At 54.5% G+C, this 25,151-nt stretch overlaps 6 protein-coding genes across 6 annotated transcripts; 3 read left to right on the forward strand and 3 right to left on the reverse strand.

Moving 5' to 3' along the window:
- Positions 1-2,097: 2,097 nt before the first annotated feature.
- ARA1-1 (L-arabinose-responsive transcription regulator ARA1) lies at positions 2,098-4,248 on the reverse strand (the record flags this gene model as incomplete). Its single annotated transcript, XM_036635588.1, has 5 exons — positions 2,098-2,967; positions 3,014-3,124; positions 3,176-4,063; positions 4,100-4,167; positions 4,230-4,248. 5 exons carry the CDS (start codon positions 4,246-4,248, stop codon positions 2,098-2,100), a joined length of 1,956 nt encoding a protein of 651 aa, XP_036499358.1.
- Positions 4,249-11,587: 7,339 nt separating this feature from the next.
- On the forward strand, positions 11,588-12,625 carry CGCS363_v003740 (uncharacterized protein; the record flags this gene model as incomplete). The annotated part of the gene is made up of 1 exon (XM_036635589.1): positions 11,588-12,625. The coding sequence occupies one exon, from the start codon at positions 11,588-11,590 to the stop codon at positions 12,623-12,625; it is 1,038 nt and encodes a 345-aa protein (XP_036500134.1).
- A 5,980-nt stretch (positions 12,626-18,605) lies between these two features.
- On the forward strand, positions 18,606-19,138 carry CGCS363_v003741 (uncharacterized protein; the record flags this gene model as incomplete). The annotated part of the gene is made up of 3 exons (XM_036635590.1): positions 18,606-18,790; positions 18,851-19,074; positions 19,131-19,138. The coding sequence occupies 3 exons, from the start codon at positions 18,606-18,608 to the stop codon at positions 19,136-19,138; spliced, it is 417 nt and encodes a 138-aa protein (XP_036500135.1).
- Positions 19,139-20,427: 1,289 nt separating this feature from the next.
- lip2-0 (Lipase 2) lies at positions 20,428-21,536 on the forward strand (the record flags this gene model as incomplete). Its single annotated transcript, XM_036635591.1, has 2 exons — positions 20,428-21,355; positions 21,406-21,536. 2 exons carry the CDS (start codon positions 20,428-20,430, stop codon positions 21,534-21,536), a joined length of 1,059 nt encoding a protein of 352 aa, XP_036500136.1.
- Positions 21,537-21,559: 23 nt separating this feature from the next.
- Positions 21,560-22,495, reverse strand: CGCS363_v003743 (Trichosetin biosynthesis cluster transcription factor TF23; the record flags this gene model as incomplete). Its single annotated transcript, XM_036635592.1, has 1 exon — positions 21,560-22,495. The coding sequence occupies one exon, from the start codon at positions 22,493-22,495 to the stop codon at positions 21,560-21,562; it is 936 nt and encodes a 311-aa protein (XP_036500137.1).
- Positions 22,496-22,589: 94 nt separating this feature from the next.
- Positions 22,590-23,407, reverse strand: eqxF (Equisetin cluster transcription factor eqxF; the record flags this gene model as incomplete). The annotated part of the gene is made up of 3 exons (XM_036635593.1): positions 22,590-22,898; positions 22,960-22,994; positions 23,047-23,407. 3 exons carry the CDS (start codon positions 23,405-23,407, stop codon positions 22,590-22,592), a joined length of 705 nt encoding a protein of 234 aa, XP_036500130.1.
- Between the last annotated feature and the right edge of the window lie 1,744 nt (positions 23,408-25,151).

Below are 25,151 nucleotides of genomic sequence, written 5' to 3' on the forward strand. Positions count from 1 at the left end.
CCTGTCTTGTCTTGTTCTGTCTCGCGGTGCTGTCTGTCTCGTCGTTCCCGTCCTGACTTGTCTCGTCTTGTCTTAGATTGCCATCGAAGTAGGTGGGAGGGGGGAGCAGGAACCGGGGGAAGTGGCCCGGTTCGTCTGTGTTTTTTTTTAGGGGATTTTACTTAAAGATGGGGACGGGAGGGGAGACGGACGGCAGAACGGGAGCGAAGGGCCTTGGGCGATTGGGGGGAATTCGGGGTGGGAAAGGCACAGGCCCAAGTGCGACATGGGGGTTGGGGACCACTGGCCAGCGAAAACATGGAGGAAGCAGCCCGAGAATCCCATCAACAACCCATCGTGGAACACATCAATGCCACCGGTGCCGCTAAGAAACACGCTAAAATGCCCACTGTGCAGCCCGAGGCAAGTATCCACTTCCGCACGGCGCGGAAAACCGGGGCCTGTCAATTACGGAGCAAGGCCCATACAATTTACGGATGAATACTGTAAGTGACGGAAGGGATCATCAACCTTGATGAGATGAGAGGACCCCAAAGACATACAATACTCCTCGCCGTCACTGACCGAATCATCAAATAGACTCCAAGACAGCCCTGTCCAGAGGGGAAGAGAGAAGAAAAGAAAACATACACGCGTCCTCCCTCCCCAAAAGCCACCACCATGCTGCTGCTGCTGATCCCACGCATTTAACCCGGCCAATCACGCCCATCTCCCAGCCAGTCTCTCGGGTTCATTTGCATCAGAATCACTGCCGGCGATATCTGACAGGCTGACCCGCGTGGTTTCACTTTCTCGGTCAGGAAAGGGTGACCTCGGCCTCCCACCGTCTAGTCTACACCGATTCCCGGTGAGCCATGAGATAAATATACCACCAAAAAACGAAGACCAAGATTTCATGTCTTCCACTTTTCATAGTGCCATCACCGCACGAACGCATATTCGTACTGATATCATAATTACTTCCCTCTCTCCCTCGTGCTGACATACAATGGCAACACCACCGGACATTGCATGGTTACACATAGCCTTATATTCCGAACCCCCCGGACCAATAACTCATACTCATAATCTCACCCCAGCGAAGCCACCTGCCTTCCCCGGATTTCCCATCTTATTTCCTTCTTCTTCCCTCTCCTATCTCGCTGCTGCAAGGCCTCGGGTGGAATCCAAGCCCTTACAATTGGTCACCCCAGCTTACCTGCCTACCCCAAGACATACCTGCTGTCATCAGCAAAGACCTTCATGCACTCCGCATCCGATCTGACTCCTGCCATCCCATCCACCCACGTCAACCTTAACCATCAACGCCCATGCCAAAGTCAATCGACACAAGGACCAGAGGCCAGTGCCAGCCTGATGTTGTTCCCAATGGGAAGCATGCCCGCTTGAAGGCGTTCCACCCGTGACAAAGACGGTCATCAACGGGCCCCCCGCATTTTCCCCAGATTCCCAAAGAAACGCGTCAGCCCACCAGGGCTACCGGGAAGCCGCTGACCCAGTGCCATCACCTGTGACGTATGTCTCCTCACCCCCATGTGGACTGAGAAATGACAGCGGAACGTCTATGGTATCGATAAATATTCGTCGAGAATGGCTCGCAGAGATGTTCGACATCATTGTCAGGCCGAGAAACGGCACGCTGGGGATTAACATGGCATGCCAAAGTGCAAAATTAAACGTGCAGCCAATCAGCAGCACAGAGTCGTTTGAATCCCGAATTCAAATTGATATCAGTGTCTCGAATTCACATACTCCTAATCCCCCAAGAACGAATTGACATCTGGCTCCATTGCGACCATTGCCTACATGATATCTTCCTCGAAATAATACGTCCATTGCGCCACACCGGACCCCTCCTCATGCTTATCTTCATTCCATGTGAACCCCCTTCCATGGAAATAAACCGATTCGTCGCCGCTAGGATATTCTTGCTTTTTTGTGTAAACCACAATCCCCTTCCCCTGTTCCGAAACAATGCCCTTTACTCATTAAAATGTGTGTTGTCGCGTTACCAAAATGACTCCAGTTATGTACGGCTTCAAAACATTCAACGCCGGTGGATCGCCAGAAGAAGCCTTGGGCATTGTGGCATTATCATCATCCAAAGACAATCGTGACGCCCATGTCTTCGCTGACTCTCCTCCACAAGTCACCTCCCTTTCCCAGCCTGTTGCCGGGAGTTGAGCAGAGCATGGAGCTGTGGTCGTCATATCCGTCATACGTCGCATGATCGTCAATCATATCCGCCCGTCGCCAGACCTCTTGGGCGATGGTCCAAGCACGCTGGATGTTGGTCATGCTCTGCCGCCTCTCCACTGCGACAAAGGCTTGCCGTGCGATTTCCCGGTCTGCGGGATTCACTGCCTCGCAAGCTGCCACGAACAGCGGCCAAAGGAGCGCTGCCATGGGGCCAGCATGTGAGACCGTTGCGGCACAATGGCTCAACGCCGCATGGGTATGATGCTGAACGAGGTGGTGTCGACGAGTGTATCCGTAAATTGTACGGTAGAGGTAGACAAACGCCGAGTGACGGTAGGCGAGAGCGTTGTTCAAGAGCGAGTGCATGCGTGCACGCTCAGCCGCCAGCTCAGGCTCCTCCTCTGACATGATGTCGTCAACGGAATCAGGAGAGAAGCCTGGTGGGTAGCTAGGTTGCCATTGCTTGAGGGCGTGCTCGATCGCATCGGATGTTGTTTCGAACTCGGTGCGGAGGACGGCCACCTTTGTAAGCTGGCCATTGGTAATGGCAGTCTGGAGTTCGGTTTTGAGAGCAAGGAGATTAGAGAGGCGATGAATAATGGGCCACAGTGTGGTGGACATTCCGAGGAGGGTGTCCACGGAGCTGAGGGGCGATGTCGAAGGCGCATCGAGGGGCGGAAACGGAACAAGGCAGCCTGTAGCGGGCGCGGTGGACAGCGGAGCTGTACCGAAAGAGAGAGCGGCGATAACGTCGTAGAAACGGAAAGCCTGAAAAAGTTAGTTTTTGAACACAAGATGACTTCAGTGGACATACTCGTTCGAGGAAAGCGCTGGTAGGGTTAGGATCAGCATTGTTACCGTTCATGATGGCGATGGCACCTTTGAGATGGCCATCCACGATGTTGGAACGGCCTTGTTGCACGAGCTGTCATCGGGTTAGCTGCATGCGTCAAAAACTCCTCCGTATCGCACTCACAACTTCGTAGTAAACAAGCAACATGATTGTCGCCAGGAGCTCATTTTTATTCGCGTCCCCTCCGAGTTCAATCAACCGCGCCAAGCCTTGAATCGCCTGATTGTGGAAGTACACCGCCTTCTCTTCTGTATAGCCGCAGCCTCTGTTCTCCAGATGGGCACTTGCGAGCGCGTATATCGCATTCGTTACAGTAGAGCTGCTATGACAGAGTGGCAGCACGAGTTGCTGAAATGGGTTTCCAGCTTCGGTCTCCCTGAGTACGATCAAGTGGGACATGACGTTGGTGAAATGGTCGACCAGCGCGCGACGATTGGGACGGTCCGAGAACTCGGAAAAAGTTGGAAAGAGGAACTCAAGCCGTGGCGACGCCACCGAGACGGGTGCAACCAAGGAAAGATCCGAATGGCGCTGAGCCCGCGTTACGGCGAGGTGTGGCGGCGCCGTCCCCGAGTCCGTTAGAATAGAGTCTCTTCGAACTACTTCCTCGTCCGCGTCCTCGAGGGACAGGTTGAATGAAACGGCATCGATGGGCGAGATCAGCGGAGCATCCACCTTGGCATCATGGTTGCGGATGCCAAACATCTTCTTGATGTCAAATGCGGGGCCGAGCGAGTCGGTGGTATCTTCGGGCTCTTCGATGATAGCCTCCTCGAGCCCCTCTTCATCGTCGTCGAAGGCCTCCTCCTTCCACCGTCGGAGAGTGACATCAGGCGCAGAATATCGGCGGATGATGGCACTACCGCTTGTTTGGGATGCTGTATCGGAGCCTAGGCCGGCGATGGAATCGCGCTTCTTGCGTTGTCGAGGCTTGACCGGTTCGTAGGCGCATTCTTGCCCGCGCTCGGCGCAGCGAGAGCATTGGGGGCGTGTTTCATCGCATTTCTTCTTCTGTAGGTGAAAAAAAATGTCAGAAGTGCTTTTTACAAAGTATGCAGGGGCCAGTTCAAGGGAATCGAACGAGATCGTGTGGAAATGGGCGAACCTTTTCTTTGCTATCGATAAAGTTAGAATTGCGACAATCAACTCTCATTGGGGTCCGACGGGGCTCACTTACCAATATGTACATCCTGCATGAATGAAATATGTTCACGTCAGAAATCGATTCAAAGTACGACAGTACGACCAGTCATGGCTGTCGCCACGACACGACGGGTTAAAAGGTAGCGAGGCTTGGGGGAATGCGACGAAGCTATTCGGGCGGCAATAGCGGCGCAAGAATGACGACCCAACAGGAAAAAAGCACATGGCGGAGGCATGAGGGGAGAGGGATTGGCCGCAGACTCACCAGATCTGGACCGCCTTTTGGGAGCCTTTGGCGGGGCGAGTTTAGTATATAGCAACATGATGCTCACGAGCCGGTGCCTGCAGCAGCAGGTATGGACATAATGTTTCTTTGGATGTCGTCGAGGGAGAGAAAGCAGCTTTCTCGTGGAGGGCGCTGGTATATCGAGACAGAGAATTTGCCCTCTCTACATCCCGCACGGAAAGAAGGGAGAAAGTCGGCGGCCAGGAGTGTGTGGACCGAGGCTACCTGTGCCTAGAAGGTGAGTAAAGGCGGGCTTTCACGATGTCGGGGAGTCCCGCAGTGACTGGGTCGAGTCTCGGCAGGCCTGGTGTCTGGTCGGGTTGGCGGGCAAAAGTAAAGTAATGTAAGGTTAGGTTGCGAAGGAGGGGGGACCCGTTTGCGGGAAATGGGGAGGGATGTGACGAGGTGGATAAGCCAGGCCGGGTTGCTGATTTCTCTATGGCGCGGTGAAGAGAAAGATCGTGGAGTCTGTCGAGAACAGAGTATGATGTGGATATCCTTTGGCCTCTGTTCTTGCCCTTGTCTCTCGCCAGTTCGGTAGCCGGCTTATCGGATATATGCCGAGGGTAGACGAAGGTTTCTCAGAAGAGGCGAAAGAAAACCCTCTCCTCCCTTCTTCTGGACCACGAGATGTTGTTCTCGCCTTTTTTCGACGGGGCCGCGAGCTTGGTATGGACCGGGGCAGGGGGTTGATGCGCTGAGGTGAAGACCAATTCGTATTGTTGGTCCGTCCACTAGGGGGGCGTGGGGGATGGAGACTGGAGACTGGAGGTGGTGCCTCTGGAGAATGGCGAGATCTTGTATGGGGAATTGGGGCGGAGGGGGTGATGAGGAGGAAGAGGAGGAACAAGAAGAGGATCAGAAAAGCGTCTCGTGCGAGTCACTACAGTTCTCGGATAACGGCCCTTTCAAATAGTGACGAAGGGGAAAATGGAGCAGAATTGAGACGGCGAGAAAGGTAAAGCCAAAGGCCCAAACGATGGCGATTTCTCCAACTGCTCCAAATCCAGGACCAACATGGCTTGCCCTTGACCTTGCGTTGACCTTGGCTCCTCCCCGGGACACGCCAGGTACGACCTGGGACCCAGTCATTGCTTAGAGCGAGAAAAAGTGCCTCTGCCCCAAGCCCGAGCCCAAGGCTAGCTGCCAGCGACGGCGTCCTTCCCAATGCTGACAAGGCCGCTGGGCATCACGCACATCGTGACCAAGAGATCCTGGGGGATAACTTGTGCTAGAAGCAGAAAGGTGGAGAAACTTGCGGGGTTACAGCGGCGAATCTGGTGCGGAGATGGGTGTCACAATCTCGGTGGACTGTCTCCAGCTGTTGATTTAGCCCGTTCTGAGTGGTGGCAGTTGCATCGGCGGTCGTCTTTGTCGGTGTTTGGGTGTCCGCCTCCAGGTGTGAGAGTGAGGAGTAAGGTGTGAGCGGACGCCTACCAGAGACACCGGACCGCACTGTAGGTATGGGGACGAGTTGGAGTAAGGGTGGTTGGGCCAGGTAGATGCTTGTAGCTAATTATTTGTTAATGTGTACGTAGAGAAATGTCATCGGCATTGGGATGCCTCTGGAAGATGGTCCCGAGATGGCCATGTTCTTCCTTGTTGTCGGCGTGTAATGCTGCAATGTACGTATAGAGCCGCCGTGCTCATGTTATGGACTCGAGGATGATGCCGTCTAACTGTCCTTTCGTTTGAGGAAGAGCCAGCCTTCGTCAAGTGTCTGTCAACACCCGTAAACCTGGCCGCCTAGCCCAAGGCCATGTGTGTGCCGTGTGCACACCGACCCCGGACTCTCCAGGAACCCAATCACAACAGCAACAGGCCCGACAGCAGATGCAAGAACGCGCCAACTTCAATCACCACAGGGCCCGAATGGGGCAGCGAGCCGTTCAGAATGAGGAGGTGGCGTGGCATAGCGCACTTCGTATCCCTTTTCTGGGCGCCCGTCTGCTGCTTCTAGGGCGTCCTAAGCTTCCGGTAGTGGCTGAAGGCGCGGAATTTACTGCTGGCTCCAGGCTAACGGCTCTGCAGGCCTCTGCCGTGTTCGTTCCGCCGGCAGCCAGAGACGTCATGGCTGCTCTCTAGGTGGCTACTGTCCGCATCCGAGTGGCCATCCCGTCTGTTTTTTTTTCCTTCCAGCGAGTCGAGGGCACGTTAGCCCAACACCATCACCAAGGTACTGTGACCACCTTCGTTCCTCACCTCTGGTTGCGAAATGGACCCTGCAGCGCCGGAGGAAAGTTTAAATGGTGTAGCCGTTCGGACGGTTTGGAACTCTCACAGTGCCGGACGCAAGCTCCGCCTCAGAGGGCACCGTAAATGGAGATTTGATTGCCTCCGCCCAGCCGCAAAGTCCAAGGCTGGGGCACCATCTGCTTTGATTAATTTGAAATGGGGAATGAGTCGAGTCACTTGACTCTCCTGGTCTGCACCAACCGAGCCGAGCTGTTAAGCTGCGAGCCGTGCTGTGCTAGACAGGGTGCCAGCGGGAGCCGAGATGTTCCCCGTTGGAGTGGGTGCGGACTGCTTCTTCTTCTGTCACCTCGTCCAGAGCGGGCCTGTCCTGCCCATCGGACGGTCTGCGCGACAAGGGGCTCGACGACCGGTTGTCATTTTTGACCATCGAGTGCATGACGGCAATTAGCGCAAATGGATGGTCGACAGAGTCCATGAGAGGGTTTCTATGCCCTCCTCTTGTTTCTGCTGGCTTTTGGAGATTGAGTCCGAAATCGACGACACGACTCAAGCAGCCAGCCAGTCTTCAGCCAGTCGACCACACCCATGATCCTAGATGCCACGCCGCCATGAGGGAAAGATGTCTTCCCCGCACTCTTGTCGGCGGTAGCGTGCCTGCAAATACACGCGTGGTTGGGCCTGGCGTCTAGACCTCTGGCAGGCACACTTCCAAGCCTAATGGGCGTCGAGTCTCCGATGCTACCACATGCCGCAGCACAGGCAGGCAAGCTGAGTGAATGATGAAGGAGGGAGCATCGAGTTTGGTGTGCGGGTTGCAACTCCCACTAGCGGCAGGCCAGCGGACCGCATCGGTTGGTGAGGGGAGCGGTCAGGGCGATCCTCTGTTGTATAGAAGCGATGGCACACTGGAGCGGACGTAACGGGGATCACGCATAGGGAGTCCTTCGTGGTGGTGCTCTGTGGAGGTACAAGAGGATGGCTGCCAGCTGTTCCCTGCCAAATGCGTAGTTTCTGGCACAGTTGTGTGTATGTTCGTTCTCGTTGTCGTTGTTGGTATCTCCTGGTACCTGATCTTTTGGGGAGGGAGGATCGCGCAAGTGGCAAATGTCGAGACAAAAGGCGATGTCTGGTTGGCAGTGCGGCAATGCGATGCCGGCAATGCCACGAATGGAGTTGGGTTTTCGTATTGGAGACCCTGTCAGGGACGGGCGCTCGAGCAATGGTCAGAGTTTGGGTTTTGGCGTTTGGCGTCTTGGAGAAGCAGAAAAGAAAGGAAGGAATCCGGGGAAGTTCTCCCAATCGAGTCGGCTGGTGGTTGATCAGCGGAGTTCCAAGCCGTCTAGCGGTGATGTCCTGGGGAGGCGTGGATTCGGGCAGACGGGAGCGTCCTTCATGAGGGAACGTCAAGGGACCAAACCCCACTGAGGACACTCAATTCAATCCATGGAAGTCGCGTCCCCGTCGATGTCTGGTTCGGGTGCCTGTCCATCACTGCCCGTCTTGAAGGCTGTGCCTGATCATGTGTTCCTGCCTGAGGCTGGAGCAGCAGACTGGGGGCAAGGCAAGGCAGGACAGGATAGGACAGGGCAGGCAAGAGAGACTCGGTTTGGGTGGTTGAAAGAAGGTGAGAGGCAGGTGCGATTGAGTCGGTCGTTGCTACTTCCTAGAGTAGTATTTCGTTGGTTGGAAGGTAGGTACGGCAGCAAGGCAGTGGGCAGGTAGGTCTTGCACCAACGGGCTCAACCAACAGAAAATGCAACGGCAGGAAAGCGCGACTGAGACGATCTTTCCTTCCTGCCCCGTTCAGTGTTCCCAGATTTGCTGTGTCCACCAGTGTCTGCCTTCGACCTGATGATGCCAGTTTATTAATATCTTCCCTGCTCATGGATCCTCGAGGTTCCGCCGCCTTTGACTGTCTGCCTGCACTGTCTGCAGCCAAGGACCCTCCACTTGCATCAGTATTCTGCTGCGGTGTCGCTTCTGCAAAGGGTAAATCCTTCCATACCTATCACCCGCCCTCATACATCCTGGCCGCCTTGTGCTTGTGCAGTAGAGCATCGATCGGTAAGTAATTTGGAAGACTCCTTCTGGTGCCCTTCCTGCGCTCACGATGAATAGACAGAAAAGAAAGAATACACACCTGTTTTCCCCCACACTCTGCTTCCCCGCGCGCGCTCGGTCTCCCGCGCGTGGGTTCAACCGTTCACAAGCTGGGGGCTCCCGTCATGCCCGCGTCCGCAGGCTATCTTTTTCCGATTGCCTGGTCCAGTTCTGAGTCTGACTAACGTGGGCTCAGCCAAATCCGAGACCGTACATCGCACCTCGCCTGATCTTATCTCATCTCTCCAAAGTCCCACGAACAGCACCGCGTCAGACTTGCACTTTGTACTACCTCTTCGGTAGCCCACGCGCAGAAAAGTGTTCATCTCAGCTGCCTGCCCGCCTATCACACTCTGAAACACCAAATGCTTTTCCTTCTGCGAGCCAACAGATTTCCGATTCTATCCAGCCTGCTTCAATACAACCTAATGTTGCACGCCTCTGCGTCTGCCTCTGTCCTCCACCGCTCACCCTCCCCGTCGCCTCTTCTCCTGCTCATTGACTGGTCAGCGCGGAGAGCAAAAGACCCCCTGTCTTGTTTCAATGCTGCGAGTGCAGCATGGACACTGGATCAACTTCTCGCCGGCGGTGTCGCATGATGAGTTGGCTGTGAATATCGGGCGCCCTATCCACAGCCCAGCCAGACTATGCGTGTCGCCCGACATCGATGCCGTGGCGGGACCGGCTGACCCCGACCGCACCCGGCCCCGTCGGACATCCATCTCACGACAACGCCTCTAGCCTTGCCTGCTTTGTCCTTCTATCTTCACTTCCGCCAGCGCGACATTATCCATCATACAGGTTTTGCTCGGAGCGAAATACGTGGACCCCAAATCCAGAGACACCCAAGCGGATGCCTCGTGCGATCTTGTTGGTTCTCGACGCGCTGAAGCCACTCTGTGTCGCATTCGACCGACCGCAGGCAAAGCCCCCAACACGACGGTGCGGTGCGCTCTGGTGTCCAAATCTGCTCATCTCCAAATGCGATTCCCTCTCGCATTTTGTCATCCCCGTCTCCTCCACCCACACGCCGCTGTTATGCAGCTGCCTGCCCAGCCCTTCCTACGAGCTGCCGCTCCTGTTGGCCCTTGTCGCCGACTTGCAGCTCACCCCTCCCTCCCATTGGTGGCCCTCTGCTCTACTCCCATATGTTGCCCACATCTACGGGCAAGACAACCTTCGTCGTGCCGCATCACCGCAGCCATCGTCTGTCCGACTCGTCAGCTGCCATCCGTTGATTCGCTGTCTCGGCCTCACACCAGACATGCCCAGCGCACCCAGCAGCCACGGCAATCGAGACCATCGAAATCGAATGGATTTTTCAAAAATCCCTCCAGCTGGCGCCCATCCACCGCCGCTGTCGTGGCTTCTGAGAGGCTGGTGCCCTTCCTAAACCTCACCTTATTGGTCTCACAAGCAGAGCCGCTTCTCGCTCACTTCCCAAAGAGGGCAAGCCAGGCATGGTGAAAGCTGACGGTCTGACAAGACAAGCCACCTCCCAAAATCCCATAGTCCTGTAGTCCCAAAGATTGCACCCATGCCCCGCCAGGGTCTGCTGCGAGGCATGGCCCTCCCGTCACATATGTACGCTCTCTACCTTTACAATCTCTTCGGCGCCCTCCCAAAGAGTCCATGATCGCCCCTCCCCCTCTCCCATCTTCAGCTGCAACCACCCGCTGTCGGGTCGATCATACGTGACGGGAAGAAACGAAAGAAACGAAGAGACACGACAAGAGAGCCAGGCTTCGCGTCTTGGTCCAAGTTGCACGGCAAACTGGCAAATACGAGACTTATTCCATCATCGAGTCTTGTTGCCAACTCTTCAGCCCTATTGCTGTGCCCCCCATCGCCGATTACGACCTCGTGGGGTGTGACTGCGGTGCTGCGGTGCTGCGCTGTACCACGGCTCAGCCCCCAGACACACATGCAGTTGGGCTATCTCGATCCTCCTCCCAACCGAAGGCACCAGCGCAACTTGCCAACTTCATAACCCGGCCGACCCCGCCAACAGTACCTTTGTCTTGAAATCGACCTTTCAAAGCTTTTCCCAACCCCTACGGTGCCGATCACGCAGAGTATATCATACCTTTCTGTGAATTCCTGCGAATTTCTGCGCTCCCCGCGTACGATTACTCGACGACTGCGTTCTTGCTGATCCCACCATCTTTGAATGATCGGCGGGCCCCGGGTTCCCGCGCGACACTCGTGCTTATTCATTGGTTATTCGCCAAAATGAAAGGCTTTTCTTGCTCACTCTGTGCGCTTGGTTTGGGGCTTGATCTATTCGGCGCGAGAGTATCGGCGGCAGAGTTCAAGCGACGCGATGGGGTACACAGGTTAGAAAAGGCCCATGTTACGGCTGTTGCCGAGTTGGGGCGGAGAGCCACGGTGTGTTCGACGGGCTATGCGGCTTGCCCGGCCAGCTTGGGCGGAGGTTGCTGCCAGTCGGGATACGAGTGCGCGACGGACTCATGTTATGCGACGACAAGCGCTCCCCGGACCTGCGCGGGTCAGGTCGGATACTTCGCCTGCGACCCAGTCATGGGAGGTAAGTCGATTTCACTCGGGTTTGTGTCGTGGTTTGAGAGGACTAACAATGTCGCCCAGGTGGCTGCTGTCCCGAAGGATACCGATGTGAAAGAGGAAGCAACTGCGTTGCGGCGGCCGGGGTGTCATACTCTCAGTCGTGTCCCGCCAGCTACTATCTGTGTCCCGCAAGTCTCAGCTATGGCTGCTGCAGGAACGGCATGGGCTGCGCCGTGAGCGCCTGTTACTCAACAGATCCCTCAACATACACACAAACGACGACGATGACGACCACAAACGATGCGACTCAAGTATTGACGACAACCGTCACTGCAACTACAGTAATTACGCCCTCAAGGCCAACCACAGCCCCGACTGCCGAGGCGACGATGAAGGGCGACGACCCAGACCAGATAGTCATCAAATACTACCCCAGCTCCGTCCCGAAGGAACAACCGATAAGCAGCGACGATGGTGGCAGTGACGGTCTGACTACAGGCCAAATTGCCGGCATCGTGGCGGGAGGCGTTGGTTTGCTCATCATCGTTCTCGTGGCAGCCTGGATCATCATTCGCCATCTCAACAAGGTCGTCAAAGCAGTCGAGACCAGCAACAGGGGCACATCGACAGGAACCAAGTCACGACCATCGATGTACCAGTTCAAGCCGACGCCATCCGAGGTGGATGACATGAGTGTCGACCCCCTTATGATGTCCCCGCGGCCATCCCACCGCAGACACGATTCCGACACGACGGCCCACACTCACGGCCTTGGAAGCCCGGACTTTACACCGCCCTATCGAGGCACGCCTAGCACGATAGGCGACTATCAAGCCGTCCCCCAGGGCTCGGGATCAGACCGGCACGCAAGTTACGACTCCACGTACAACGGGGGCTACTTCGACATGGCGCCGGATCGCAGCCAGCGCGTCAGCCAGGGATCGAGTGCCTGGATCGGCGTGCACCGCCAAAGCACGGATTCGCAGGGCACATACGCTCATCTCCGCCATTATAGTAACGCGAGCGAGGCGAGCAGCGACGGCATGCAGGAGCTTGACGCGACGCCTTACGTCCCTGAACTGGCGGCCACACCAGTACCGGACGGTCGTAGGCGATCATCCAGCGGCCTTTCGGGGATGAGTCGGCCTCCGGCCGTACACCAGCGTCGGCGGAGTAGCGAGGGCGGCGGCAGCGGTGCAAGGAGCAGGAGTGATAGCGCAGCGGCCGGCGGCGGGCTGGGCGTCGTGAGCGAGGATACCGAGGTCATTGGGCACTACGGGCCTTCTGATCGCGGGACAGGCCAGACGGACTCTGGAAGGTGATGTTGGCAGCCATCTGTTCTCTAGTACGGCTACATCTTCTCGGCCAACTTGTATTAACGAACTTGGAGTTGGTTTCTTCATGTGTCAAAAATTTGGGCGGAGAGGTTAGGCGACGAGTCGTGCCGCGCAGGCACATTTTATGCCGGTAGATGGAAGGATACACGGGAAGGAAACCGGAACAGTGGAGGGCACTGGGTATATCATCTGGGAGGCTTGCGCGGGCCTCGGATACACCTCGAGGGCGCAACGGCGTCAGGTCTCTTTGGATGCCACGATTGTGGCTCACCGACCCTTACCGCCAAAAGGCGAAGGTGCTTTTCTGGTTGATAGGCGTTCAGGTCTTTTCTTTAGGCCGGCTACAATATATTGATACCTGTTCAGCAATACGTATAATCTGCGCATCTAGTATTAAGGATTGTGATCGCTTCGAAAGCTCATTGAAGTATCACAACGGTTGGATACAGTACTCGACGTCAACGCAAGACGCCCAAAGAAGACTTATAGTCAATGGCTGCAGCTTGAGATAGAGTCGTCCGTCTAACCACTAGCAAGAGACGCGTTTCGACTCCTCTTATAGCCTCATCAATATCACACACTTCTTTACAGAGATTATTCCATCTGAATACCCAGTGAACGAGACATTGCCGCAACATCATCGCCTTAGGTGACGCGTCAATTGACTACACGCAACAACTCCCGTAGGGAATCACATCCACACGACCAGTCAGTCGAAATTGTTTCCAAGTGCATTGTTCGGTTCCAAGAACAGCTGCGGAAGACCTAGGGCTTTATAGATGCTGTCTCAGTGGACTACACTCGAAGCCAGACACATTTCATGAACGAAAGGCTGATCTGCAAGGCCGACGATCTAACATTGATCTACGTTAGACCAGCAATGATGTCTTGTGATATTGTACGGTTCCGCGGAGCAGGGGGACAGCGTCTGACCACATTTGAACCGTAACTTCCTGAACTAGGACATCGTGAGGGCCCCTGTCTGTCTTTCTCTGAGGACGTAGCCACGATTTTTCCGTATCAAGCCAGCATAATTGAGACGGCACTTTCGATCCAACGCGAGAGGGAAAACTTGGCACTGGTAAGTGATAGTTCGATCTGACCTCGACTGGTGTAAGTGTTTGCTCTACTGAGAGCAAAAGGACTAGCGTATTGCTGATGAGAGAGCACCCGAGGGATTGCATGAACAAGTCTGACGGCTTCCACGCGCTTTTTAAGAAGCTGCAAAGTTCTGAAGAAGGCCTCACGGCATACACGTCATCAACGACTCCGAGTAGCATCCTGATTCTGTCGGGTGTGAGGCTGTGGGGACCTTGGCCCTCTGTCCCCCGCACCACGTCTTTGATCGACGTCCCTCACCCTCGGGGGATATCCTCGCGAGAGTGGGTTTTCGCTTCGTGGAGATCATGGAGAACAACAGCTGCACGGGAAACGAGACACAACCCCACACCTCGCTTGGTTCCGCAGGCTGGGGGGACCCAAATGTCACGATCCAGGCTGGCACGAGGTTTCTCTGCATGTCGTAGCGATGGACGGAAAATGCGGCTCGGGGGGGACGGTTTCATTGCGGGATACCTCTCGACACCGGTTGTTCCTGAGTCTCTAGGGAACGCAGACCTTGGCGGGAGGAAGATCCGCAAGAGCATGCTCATCGGTAAATCATGAGGAGAATTCCCCCTTCCTGCCATGGGAGAATGGGAGTTGTTCCGTAGGCTCGCAGTGCCGGCTGCTCGGGAAGGGAACGCAAGCAAGTCTCATTGGAGGATCTCGGGAGATGCTGCTCCGTGGTTTAGTCCGGCTGGAATCGTCTCTGAGCATGGAATACGCGTGTGTTCTCGACAGAGGATAGCGTGGATGTGCGTATGTAAGTCGCTGCGGGGGAGGCGCAGAGCATGCGCTGTTTGAGGCTGGGGAGAGCGGTAAAGGGATGGGGTAATTGGGCGGAAATGCTTCGCGGAGATTTGTTCCGGGTCAGCTTTCGTGAGGGGAAGTTACGATATGGGGAGATCTTGATGATGGAGAGATGGAGAGGCTGGGACTGGGCGATGGCCGGGTAAACGGGGTTTCCGGGGTGAGTGAAAGCTCAACTGTGACGAAAGTATTCATGTCCATAGTTTTCTCCTGTCAAGCAATGGTGTTGCAATAGTGAGTGTGAGCGATTCTAGCGTGACCTGGGTAGAGAGTGTCAAGGAAAAGGTAAGACTGGCAGCTTTCTGAGTTCATATTTGGTGATTATTGGAGAAAAGTCTGCATCAATGCTTGTTCTAATACCGAAAGAGTACTGTCAAGATCGCATTCTTGTTTTAGCCATGGAAGCGGTAGTCCTCCAGCCTGAAGCGAGTGATGAACAGGGATTAACGATTAAACCATCAGTGAGCTTCTTCCCAGCAACAACGTGCTCTCTGCCGCCAAGTGGTGGACTTCTTTCCCTTCACCGAAGACCCAGGACAAACATCCGTCTCCAGAACTACACGTGCTCCCAGTCTGCTCAACGACGGGAGGTAACTTGGTTCACTCATGTCCTTCCAAGGCTTCTGGATCCCTGGAATCTGACCTTTTTTTATTTATTCCGCCGATAGTCTGCCAGCGCCCGCCCCGAATTAGAGACTTGACAGTGGGCTCTCAGCTCTGCTGTTAGGCTTAAACGGGGTGGATGCTCCGACGGGACGCTAGCCTTAATGATGGGGGGATATGGTCTAGGGCCTGAGAAAAACGTGGGCTGGAGTGGGCACTCGGCAGGGTCGGGAGAGGGGCATAGCTCGGGGGATAAGGGGTCATTCTTGGAGCATGGCGAATTCGATTAGACGGGATTGACAGCGTGATATTAAGAGTCTATGAGCTTGGTGAGAGTTCTAAAGCTGAACGGCCACGTGCAGAACAAAGTGCTCCCAAACAATGGTTCCCCAGGCGAGATTTGATGTCATTATCGAAGATTGACTGACTTGAGCTTAGTCCACGAAAGGTTCGGCCACAGACGACCACCAGTCACCGGGCGCTATGCTACTCTCGAGCTGCCTCTTTCGGCGAAGCGGCTTTTGGCATGGCCGTGGCGCATCCAAGGCCTAGACTTGACTGGTTAGCCTTCTGTCCCCGCCGCCAGTCTTTCTCTTCCTCTATCGATTTTCTAGAGAGTTTTGCACAAGGACCTTCCTCAACGGCGACCGCCGATGGGATCGCGGGTGGCGTTGACCGTTGGCAAAAGATCGGTCTTGATAGCGAAGAGATTTGAGCCGGAGACGGGCGCGATGGGCACAGACTGGCTCATCATAGTGCACCACAACCCAAACCTTTCCAACAACAAGCCAACGCCAGAGGAGCGCAATTTGCGCTGACGGGCGACAGCACGCTGAAGGGTTGCAATTGGCAGCGTGGCACCTCGTGTCAAATATCCCAGGCGGCCCCCGACAGCCTGGAGAGCGCAAACATTCGCAGGCGGAGCTGTGGTGGGTGTTCGTGTCATGGGCGCCCCGGCTTGCAACGCTGTTGCTTTCAATGGCTGAAATCCCACAGCGCCGACTCGCCGAGTTGGCCCGCCCGAGAGCAGGTTTGGGGTCGCAGTGCAGCGAGAATTCATAAGCATAAAAGCTTAGGTTCATAAAGGGCCCCCGGCTGTGAGTGGACTGATTGTCGCAGGGCGGATCAGGACGAGATCTAGGCTGGTCGCTTAGCTTGACGAGAGCGATCTCCGGCGGGCTCCAGTCCTGTCAAAGTTTGTCCTGTGCGCTGATAGGGACCAGGGACCTTGTGTTTGCTTCCATCTTTGATGTTGAAAGATACGAAGAGATTACAGCCTCATGAGGTGAGTTGAGTGAGAAACACACGTTTTGACTAGCAAACAGACGACGGTTCCAACATGTCTCTGTTCAACTGATGAGTCCATCCCCTGAAAATGAAATCAAGGCATTATGACGGCCCAGCACAGCGCTCATCGGATCATCGCCGACAGCATCATGGCCAATGCAGGTCGGCGGCGCGGGCCATTAGGCGACGCAACCCCATTGGCGGTGTCCCTCACACTAATGATTCCTATTCTCATTCAGGCTTTTCTTCTTCGCCTCTTCGATTTCAAACCTTTGTGCCTTTTCATCACCGACCGGCGAGCTGCTGCTTCTCCCATGTCCCTGCCCGCAGAAAGCCCGCCTGTCTGAATTTCGCTTCTCCTCATTTCCTTATGCAGGCCAGTCTCCCCCGCGGCTCTCGCGATGTGACGCTGGCGTCTGTCGGTGGAAATATCGCAACTATAGTCTATGACAGTCCGCCAGATCGACTGAGGAGAGGGGAATGTGCGGCAAGTCGCCGGCAGCTATTTGGATGTTCAGCCGAGACTTCTCTTCCAATCCTACGGAGAATTCGAGCTGCTTTGGAGGGCGAGGGCATCTCGGATCTACACATCACAGCATGAGTGTGCTTGGAGTTGAGTTTCTTCCGCAGACCCAGGCATCTGGGCTATCTCATCCCCTTCACCGTTCTTATCCTCCCATATCCATCGATCCCAGCAGCCAAGCCTTGCCCGTGGTCATCTTTGTTTATCCAGCCCATGGTAAAGCTCGTGCCTCCAACGGATGGCCTTTCCGTGCCGTTGCGCCTTGGCGTCTCTCTGCCAATCGCCTTCGCACCTGACAGCTCCCGTTACCCGAATCAAAGACACGAAAGACAGAGTCCATGACAACACGCGGAACTCAATGACGCCAAAGACTCTTCAATTGCTTTTTCCATGTGTAACACGAAAAGAAGCCACCAGTCAAGCGGCGCGTTACGCAGATTTCAATAGTGATTAATATGGTAGCCATGAAGGCACCGTTGCCAATGTTTGCTCTCCGTGCCTCCCTTGCATCCAGCTTCTTCCACTGCTGAACCAGAATGTCTCTTATTACAACCAGCAAACAACGGTGACCCCGGGCAAGGCCATTTGGGAACCCCCGACTTCCGATTCAAGGCTAGGCCGCATTGGACGGCCTCCCCCGCCGTGATAGCGTTGGCTAGCATGGAAAACCAGTCCTAGGCCTTCCCTCGACAGCCCAGGGTTGAGAACCAGAGAAGGGACGCACGTTGGAATGTCAGGGCAGAGAAGACCAGGGAAGACAATGTCACCCCCGACCGCGCCAGTCAGCCAAACGGTACCTTCTCCTCCCCATCTCTGTGTCTCGGACCAAACCCAACCCCAAAGTCGTCCTTCGGATACGCTTGCGCTGAGCTGCGTCAACTTGTTCCTGCGGTTCGCCGCCGTCGTCCACATGCTCTCCCAACCTGCCTCATGCGGATGCTGCGCCCGCTGATAGGTGGGAAATGCCACACCACGCAAAAGATGAGCTGAACGGGTTGGAACCAAGGCGTTCGTCGTCCCTCGCTGCTCTTCCCCTCTCCAACCCCTGGCACCCTTGCCCACGCTCAGGTACAGGGTGTTACCGCACCGGGGAGCCTAGCTTCGTCAATATGTGTTTATCCTTTATCCTCACCCACGATGTTGTTTCTCGCCTGCCATCCACTACCCCCCCCCCCCCCCCCCCCCCCTTGTCCGTTTGTCCAGAGGCCCGGTCAATGACCCGCCTTTCCCATCGCCTCCGCCCAGATGGGCGGATGGGCTCCGCTTCCACTCTTCTTCCGTCTGGTTGCTGCGGTTCGTATTGACTGCTGCATACCGGACCGTCGTTGCTTGCTTCTGGTTCACTCACCTTCACCTTAGTCTGCATGTCTATCTATCCGCACGTAGTGTAGGCAGTCCAAGGCACAGCATGGCCACCACCACCACCACCAACATCCACCCCCTCGGCCCCAGCCCACCCCCATCTTGAGAGGACTGGGGGCTGATGGTATATATCACGGTGCCTTCGCCTCCATGTAACCCATTGCTCTCCCTCCCTTTCCCCTTTCCTCTCCATCACCGACTTCCTACCAGATTTCCATCCAATCACCCCATCCACAAATCTCTTAGGACCTCAGTCGATCGTCTGAACCCACCGTCAGAATGAAGGCCGCCGTCATCCTCTCCCTCGCCGCCCTTGCCTTCGGCTCGGCCATCGAGAAGCGCGAGTGCTCCGGCAACAACTGCAACCGCCAGGTCACCGGCACCCGTGACGGCCTCCTCCCCATCACCTCCCGCAAGGCCGACTGCTCTTCCTTCATGCAGGCCACCGTTACCCCCTCCCCTACGTATGTTCTACGGTATACCCAAGACCTCAGGTGTTCTCGGGACTAACACGGATCTCATAGCACCGTCACCGTCACCGTCACCGCCCCCGCCCGCCTCCGCCGCAACGGTGAGATCGTCAACCGCCAGGTCACCGCCTACCCTACCGTCATCCCCGCCTACGCCTCCTCTTGCGACGACGCTGCCGAGTACTCCTCCGCCTGCTCTTGCTGGGGCATCACCGCCGTCACCAGCACAGCTCCCCGCCCCACCGTCACCGTCACCACCACTGCCGACTACTGCGAGGGTGAGTCCTAGTACCCGTCATGAGTTCCGAGGGGACGGTATGCTGACATTCTACAGACTTGTAAACATCTCGCTCGAAAAGTATGGTTTGGGTTTGACAGAATGAGAAAGGCTGTTCGTTTTCTCTTCGAGGCCCGCTGCTAGAGACGGGAAGGGGATATGAGGCGGCGACAAAGTCTGGATGGGCTTGGATTGGAGGACCGCCGTCTTCATCACCCTTGGGTCAATAAGTGTGTACAGCATTCAAACCCCCTCGATCACGAATTCAAACAGACTTGATCATGCATACAATCCACTTGACAAGATTTTGGTTGAGCGTCTTTACGATGGAAAAGAAAATGTTCATGACTTGATGGAAAGCCAGACTTGACCACTTTGGCTTCGTTTAGGCTTCCACTGTTACGATATTCACATTCATGTAATAATTAAGTCTAATTCACCTAGCATTACTGGCACTGTCCATTTGGATTCATGTCCTGCTTGCTTGATAAGGCTATTGTGACCCAGGAAGAATCTCAAAGTCAGAAAGTCGACAGCCTCCGGCAGGCATGTCTCTGATGTCAGATCTTGAGGATAAATGATGCGCGTGGGCTCGCGATCTGAGACGAGACATAGAGGCTGAGGCATTCGTCAGGCGTTAATGTTATGTCTCACGGGCAGCGCTATATGCTTATCCCGCCAGCCTGGTGTCATCCCCAAATTCCTCAAATGTCTAAAACGCGTGGCATCCCTCAGCTACTAAGCCCCAATCTTGACTCAATGTTTGTTTCCTTGATTCTTGGAAACGACTCTACCCTTGTGTGAATAACCACCCACAACGATTGTTCCATGAAGTTGGGCCAAGTCGAATGAGCCTCAAGACGTCGAACAATTTGCGGATTGCGTGATCCCGTCCCCATCCCGGATGTCGTACCGACTGGCCGGCCGGCCCATCACACTGGGCCCCGTCGATGTCGATCTTTCTCTTTCAACCGAACTCTGTTTTCACTGTTACCCATCGGTTCCCCATGACCTAATTGAACCCTCCCCATCCCCCCATCTTTCCGGTATTCCCCAGAAAATGTTTCGATGCAGGCTGCGGGTCGCTGTGCATCATCGCTGTCGCGTGGCACTCCGCAAAGCAATCAGCCTGTCAGCCTGGGTCATCCCTCTCTAATGTTCGGTCTCAGATTACGCCGCCTTACACTCTCCAGAGCCACTCAGAGTTCAGGAAATGATGCTTTGTACGACTTCCAATACGATGACAGTGTAGACAAAGTTCCCTCATTACTCTCCGTATTCCCACATCCCGAGCAAATGGATCTAACACCTCATTTCGCGGTGATACCGTGAGCCCACGATTCCATGACGAACAATGTTCCGCGCAATCAAAGACATCGCCGTCGCCCACTTCAGGCCCGCCCTAGACGCCCTCTTCTTTGGCCGACACCTCCCTTGGTCCCTGCGCTGGCGCCTCCTAGCCTTGGAACCCATCATCTTCCTCACGCAATCCCTCGCACTAGCGCCCTACCTATTTCGACGTCCCTACAAGATCCGCTATATCCCTATCACGAGTGACCGATCCCTTCGCGTCATCGTCTTCAAAGAGCCCGGAACCGGGTCGGGTCGCAATGGCCTTCGCCCACTTCACGTGGACTGCCACCCCGGCGGCTTCGTGGGCGGCATCCCGGAGGCTGATGCGCCCTTCTGCTCCCTGGTTGCGAAGGAGACGGGTGCTGTTGTCGTGAGTCTGAGCTATCGTCTCGCGCCGGTTCATCCCTTTCCGGCCGCTATTGACGACGTTGACGCCGCGCTTGCGTGGCTGAGGGAGCATGCGGAAGAAGAGCTAGGTGCGGACCCGAGACTTATGACGGTCTCAGGGGCGTCTGCGGGCGGGAACCTTGTCCTAGCAGCCAGCCAGAGCATCTCGTCTGAGGAGTTTGCAATTCGAGCGGCGGTGACATTCTACGCACCGATAGACTTGCGCCCGAAGCCGGAGGAGAAGCCTCGCCCTGCGAATTTCCCCTCGACGGACCCGCTAGCTTTCATGTTGCCTCTGTATGATTCGTATGCGGCACCTGCCAAGGCGGAGAACTGGGATAACGCGAGGATGAGCCCCTACCTTGCAAGTGAGGAGACATTGCCGGAGAGGATGCTGTTTGTGGTGGCTGCGATTGATATCACTGTTCATGAGCAGTTGACCTTCGTCGAGAGGATTAAAAAGGAGCGTGAGGATAAGGGGAAGGATGGGGAAAGCGTAGAAGCCTTCTATCTGGAGAATGCTTTCCACGGCTGTCTGGAGGGTAAGTATATGTCTAAATATTGTGGAAATGAATCACTGACTTTTTTATAGCACCAAACGTTGCCTTTTCTATCACTAAAAAGATGCAATTGTGGGAACCGGGCATCCATCTCATTCAGAACACGCATAATGAGTATAAATGGACGTGGAAAGGCAGGTCGAATGGTCCACAAACAATTTGAGATCGACGTAGGATCGCCACCAGCTATATAGATGGTTCATCTAACAGAGGGAAGAATATTCCTAATGTGTCCGCGTCCCAGTCAAGACCCAGCTCCATTTCGTCCATTGGAAGTGCTGCTTCGTTGATTCCAATGTCGGAGTTGTTGCCTCCCAACTTCTTGAATAGCAAATCCAACAGCTCTACCGCCCGTTGCGCTTCAGCAGACCAATTGCTCCATTTAGACCATGTTTCGTAGCTTCTCCTCAACATAGCCTCAATTTCTGGCTTGCTAACTGCGCCCCCGCTCTCGTCAATTGGTGGTGCCTCCGACCAACGGTACAGATATGTGCTCAAGGCTGCGGTTGCGACAAGGCACTCGTGAACCAGTAGAGCAGATACTTTGCTTCTTAATGCGGTCAAGGTGCCGTCCGGTTGTGATTCTGTATCTAAGAAGACCAAATGCTTGATAATCTCAAGGGCTGCTTCTATGCATTTGCATCGGGCCGTTGACCTCCAATCTTCGTGATCTTCACGCGAATCACTTCCTGCTGAGCTTTTGCTGGCAACCTTCCGAAGTTGGCGTTGAAATAGGATGATACGAGATTCCTTGTAAAGACAGGTAATGATGATCCGGTGCGCCACACTGACCGGCTTATCTGACAAGCAATGGACGAGTGAGGTGAACTTGAACTTTTCGGGTATCAACTCGTAGGGTTCCTTGAGACGAGCTTCGGCGCTGTTCACGTCTTCTGGCGATTCTAGGTCATTCGTCAAGCTAAGATCAACTAGCCTCCCCAAAGCAAGGCTCATCTTGTATCTTGCCAGCAGAAACAAGACTTCAGTGACTTCGCTGTCGGTCCGGGACTCTGGCAGTTTAATGCAGTCTTGATGGAGATCGGCGTCCGAAATGTTGCCAGGCGGTCTCGTGTTCCACGTCCCATCTGAGATGATTCTCGGCGCGCCGATGAGCATGGCCATCGTGCTATCGAGAATATGTACGGTAGCCCAGACTCTGCAACGCATCTCGCCTTCAAAAGCGCTAATACGAGGAAAGTGGGATGGGTCCCGATGGTTAGCCCATGCGGAATGCGAGCTGAGCCATCATACCAGCCACCATCCAGTGGCCGACCTCCGTCACGGGGTTGAAGTAGAACTCCATAAGGCAGTAGTGAATCAGGCATTCGAGGATGCAGGGACCTCCATGAACATAGTCTGCAGCGACAAGGCATTGAATCAGGCGTTTTAAGTACTTTGGCTGTGGTTGAGATCCTCTGTGACCAGGGTCCGAGGAGAAAAAGTGAGAAAGACTCAGTACTCCTCCGTATAAGAGACCCAACCATGACAAGGAGACTGCCGATGGATTGGACCAAAAGTCTTCGTACTGTAGAATCATTCGATCAGCAATGAAAGTGCAGTGCGAATTGCAACGACACATAACGAACCTGCTCAAGGAATCTAGAAGGGTGGGCCACCCGCGCTACATGAGTATGAGCGGTCAGATCAAACCAGGTCCCACACGAGAGACCTACCAGGAAGGATCGAGATTCCATTAAAATACTGAAATATGAAAGGGTTTGTTACACTTCGTTCTGGCAAGGCCGATGTCAAATCCTCCTTCGACAGTGGTTGCATAGATCCGTACGGCAACAGTGGGGGGTAATTGGATGTCTTTCTGTCAGGCGAATGAGAGTCCGTGGGCTCAATCGAGGTCCGGCTTCCGTCTGTTCGCCTGAATTGATCTTTGAGATCTGAGATTTCATCCATAATAGCTTCCCAGTGCGGACTTGCAAAAGATGTAGTTCCCTGTGAGCTGATATGCGTCGTGCCCGGCTCGACAGACGCTCCCGACTGGGCCGGTGACAGCGGGTTGCTGGGCGGGTAGTCCGGCATTATCATCTTGTTGCACACGGTAAGGCTTCATCATTGCAAGCACTAGATTTCCACGCGCTTCAGTCTGTCTTCGAGACTGGCTACATTAGGCTGAGGCTAGGCCCGGGTAAGAGCCGGAGCCATCGAACTTCTCAAATCGTTTGGATATGAGCATGACGGGCCAAGGCCTCGAACGATGCATGTGCCACACTGTTGGCACCTGTCACGTCGTAATCTTTGAACTCATCAGCGCGCGAGTCTTTAAAATGAAAACACCGACATATCAGGCACTCTACTCTCTTTGCCGACACAAGCCGCAAGACAGCTGCTTCTTGTCCCGCCGGCGATGCGGAGGAAGGGTCGGCCGTGAACCTAATGCACTTTCGGGCGGAGGAACGGAATCCATTTGTGCTGGTTTCACTATGAAAGACGGTTTTCGTGGGAATTGGCTGCCTCTACAGCGTATCCTTATCCGCGACACGTCACACCGCATTGTCCCTCAGGAGGGGTTTCGACACGAAGGGAACTGTGCATTGAGGTTTAGTCCTTCCTACCTCCGCTTATTCCCGCGGATGCAATTCTCCGCTCATGAAAGACGTATGTATTCGAGAATTACGGTTCACTTGCATACCAACACTGGACTTCATATAGGACCAGATGAGCCAGCTGTTTGATGTTGAGCTTTTCAAAGGCTTGACAACACTCTTCATATCAGTTCGTCTTGCATATCACGCAGCTTTTTGTTATGAGATTGCGGAGGAAATTGGCCGCAGTGCTGACTCTAGGGCTGCGTTTAGTTCTACCTAGTTTATTAAAATTTTAGTCCAAAGTTAGGGTAGCAATTGTATATGTTTCTCGCTTTGTTTGTTGTCTTAAGTTCTTCTGGATTAGGTATGCGCCTGAATGGGTTGCATATTGAGAAAGTAACGGTTGTCATTTGTCTGAGTGTTCATGCTATTCAGCTCCGGTTATGCCCTTGCATGTAATGGTTGCGAAAGATTGATAGTGTCCGTCACATGGTGAAGGAGGGGGGTGTGGGGGGGATTCAGGACCATCGTTCGAAGCAACCCGTGGAGCAACTCTCAATGGGCAACAGAAGCTCGGTTTTGTAGCAACATAAAAGTGACTTTCACAACATTCTCCCTTCTAATACCGGCGAGATAGGTTACATAAGAAGCACACGAGGTAAATTATCACATTTTTAGTTGTCTGGACACAGAGGGTGCTACATGTACAACGTCAACAGACCACAATACATAAATTGCACAACGTAGGGTTTGGTTAGCTTACACGGTTGATACATGCAGCAACGAGACCACGAAATGGGACGTAGGGTCGAAGGCGAGATATCGTATTTTTTCTATGGTCTACCGGGTTATTGTCACTCATGGAAACCCACCAGGCTTCTTCACCCTCACCGTCTCCCAGACGTTGCCATAGTGCTACATAAAGCTTGATTCTTGTCTTTGAGGTTGCAATGTCTTGATATGGTTTGGTAAAACGAGACATCAGTGGGCTGCCAACTTAGGTAACTTCATCCAACTCGACCGTCCTCGTCATTGCAAACGCCAACCACCTTTTCCCAACGAATCCGTTGATATCTGAAAATTATGTTCTTGTTATCCTCGTCTCCCCTCGGTGGCTCAACGCATGCAAGTACCGACACCCTTTTGTTCTGCGAGTTCACCATCTTCCTCAAATAGCCCGGGCGAAATCGATTCATCTCTGGCCGCAAGTCCATACATACTAGTGCGGGGCCGCCAGA

Source organism: Colletotrichum siamense, assembly GCF_013390195.1.
Source record: "Colletotrichum siamense strain Cg363 chromosome Unknown KSG_Cg363_contig02, whole genome shotgun sequence".
Lineage (NCBI taxonomy): Eukaryota > Fungi > Ascomycota > Sordariomycetes > Glomerellales > Glomerellaceae > Colletotrichum > Colletotrichum siamense.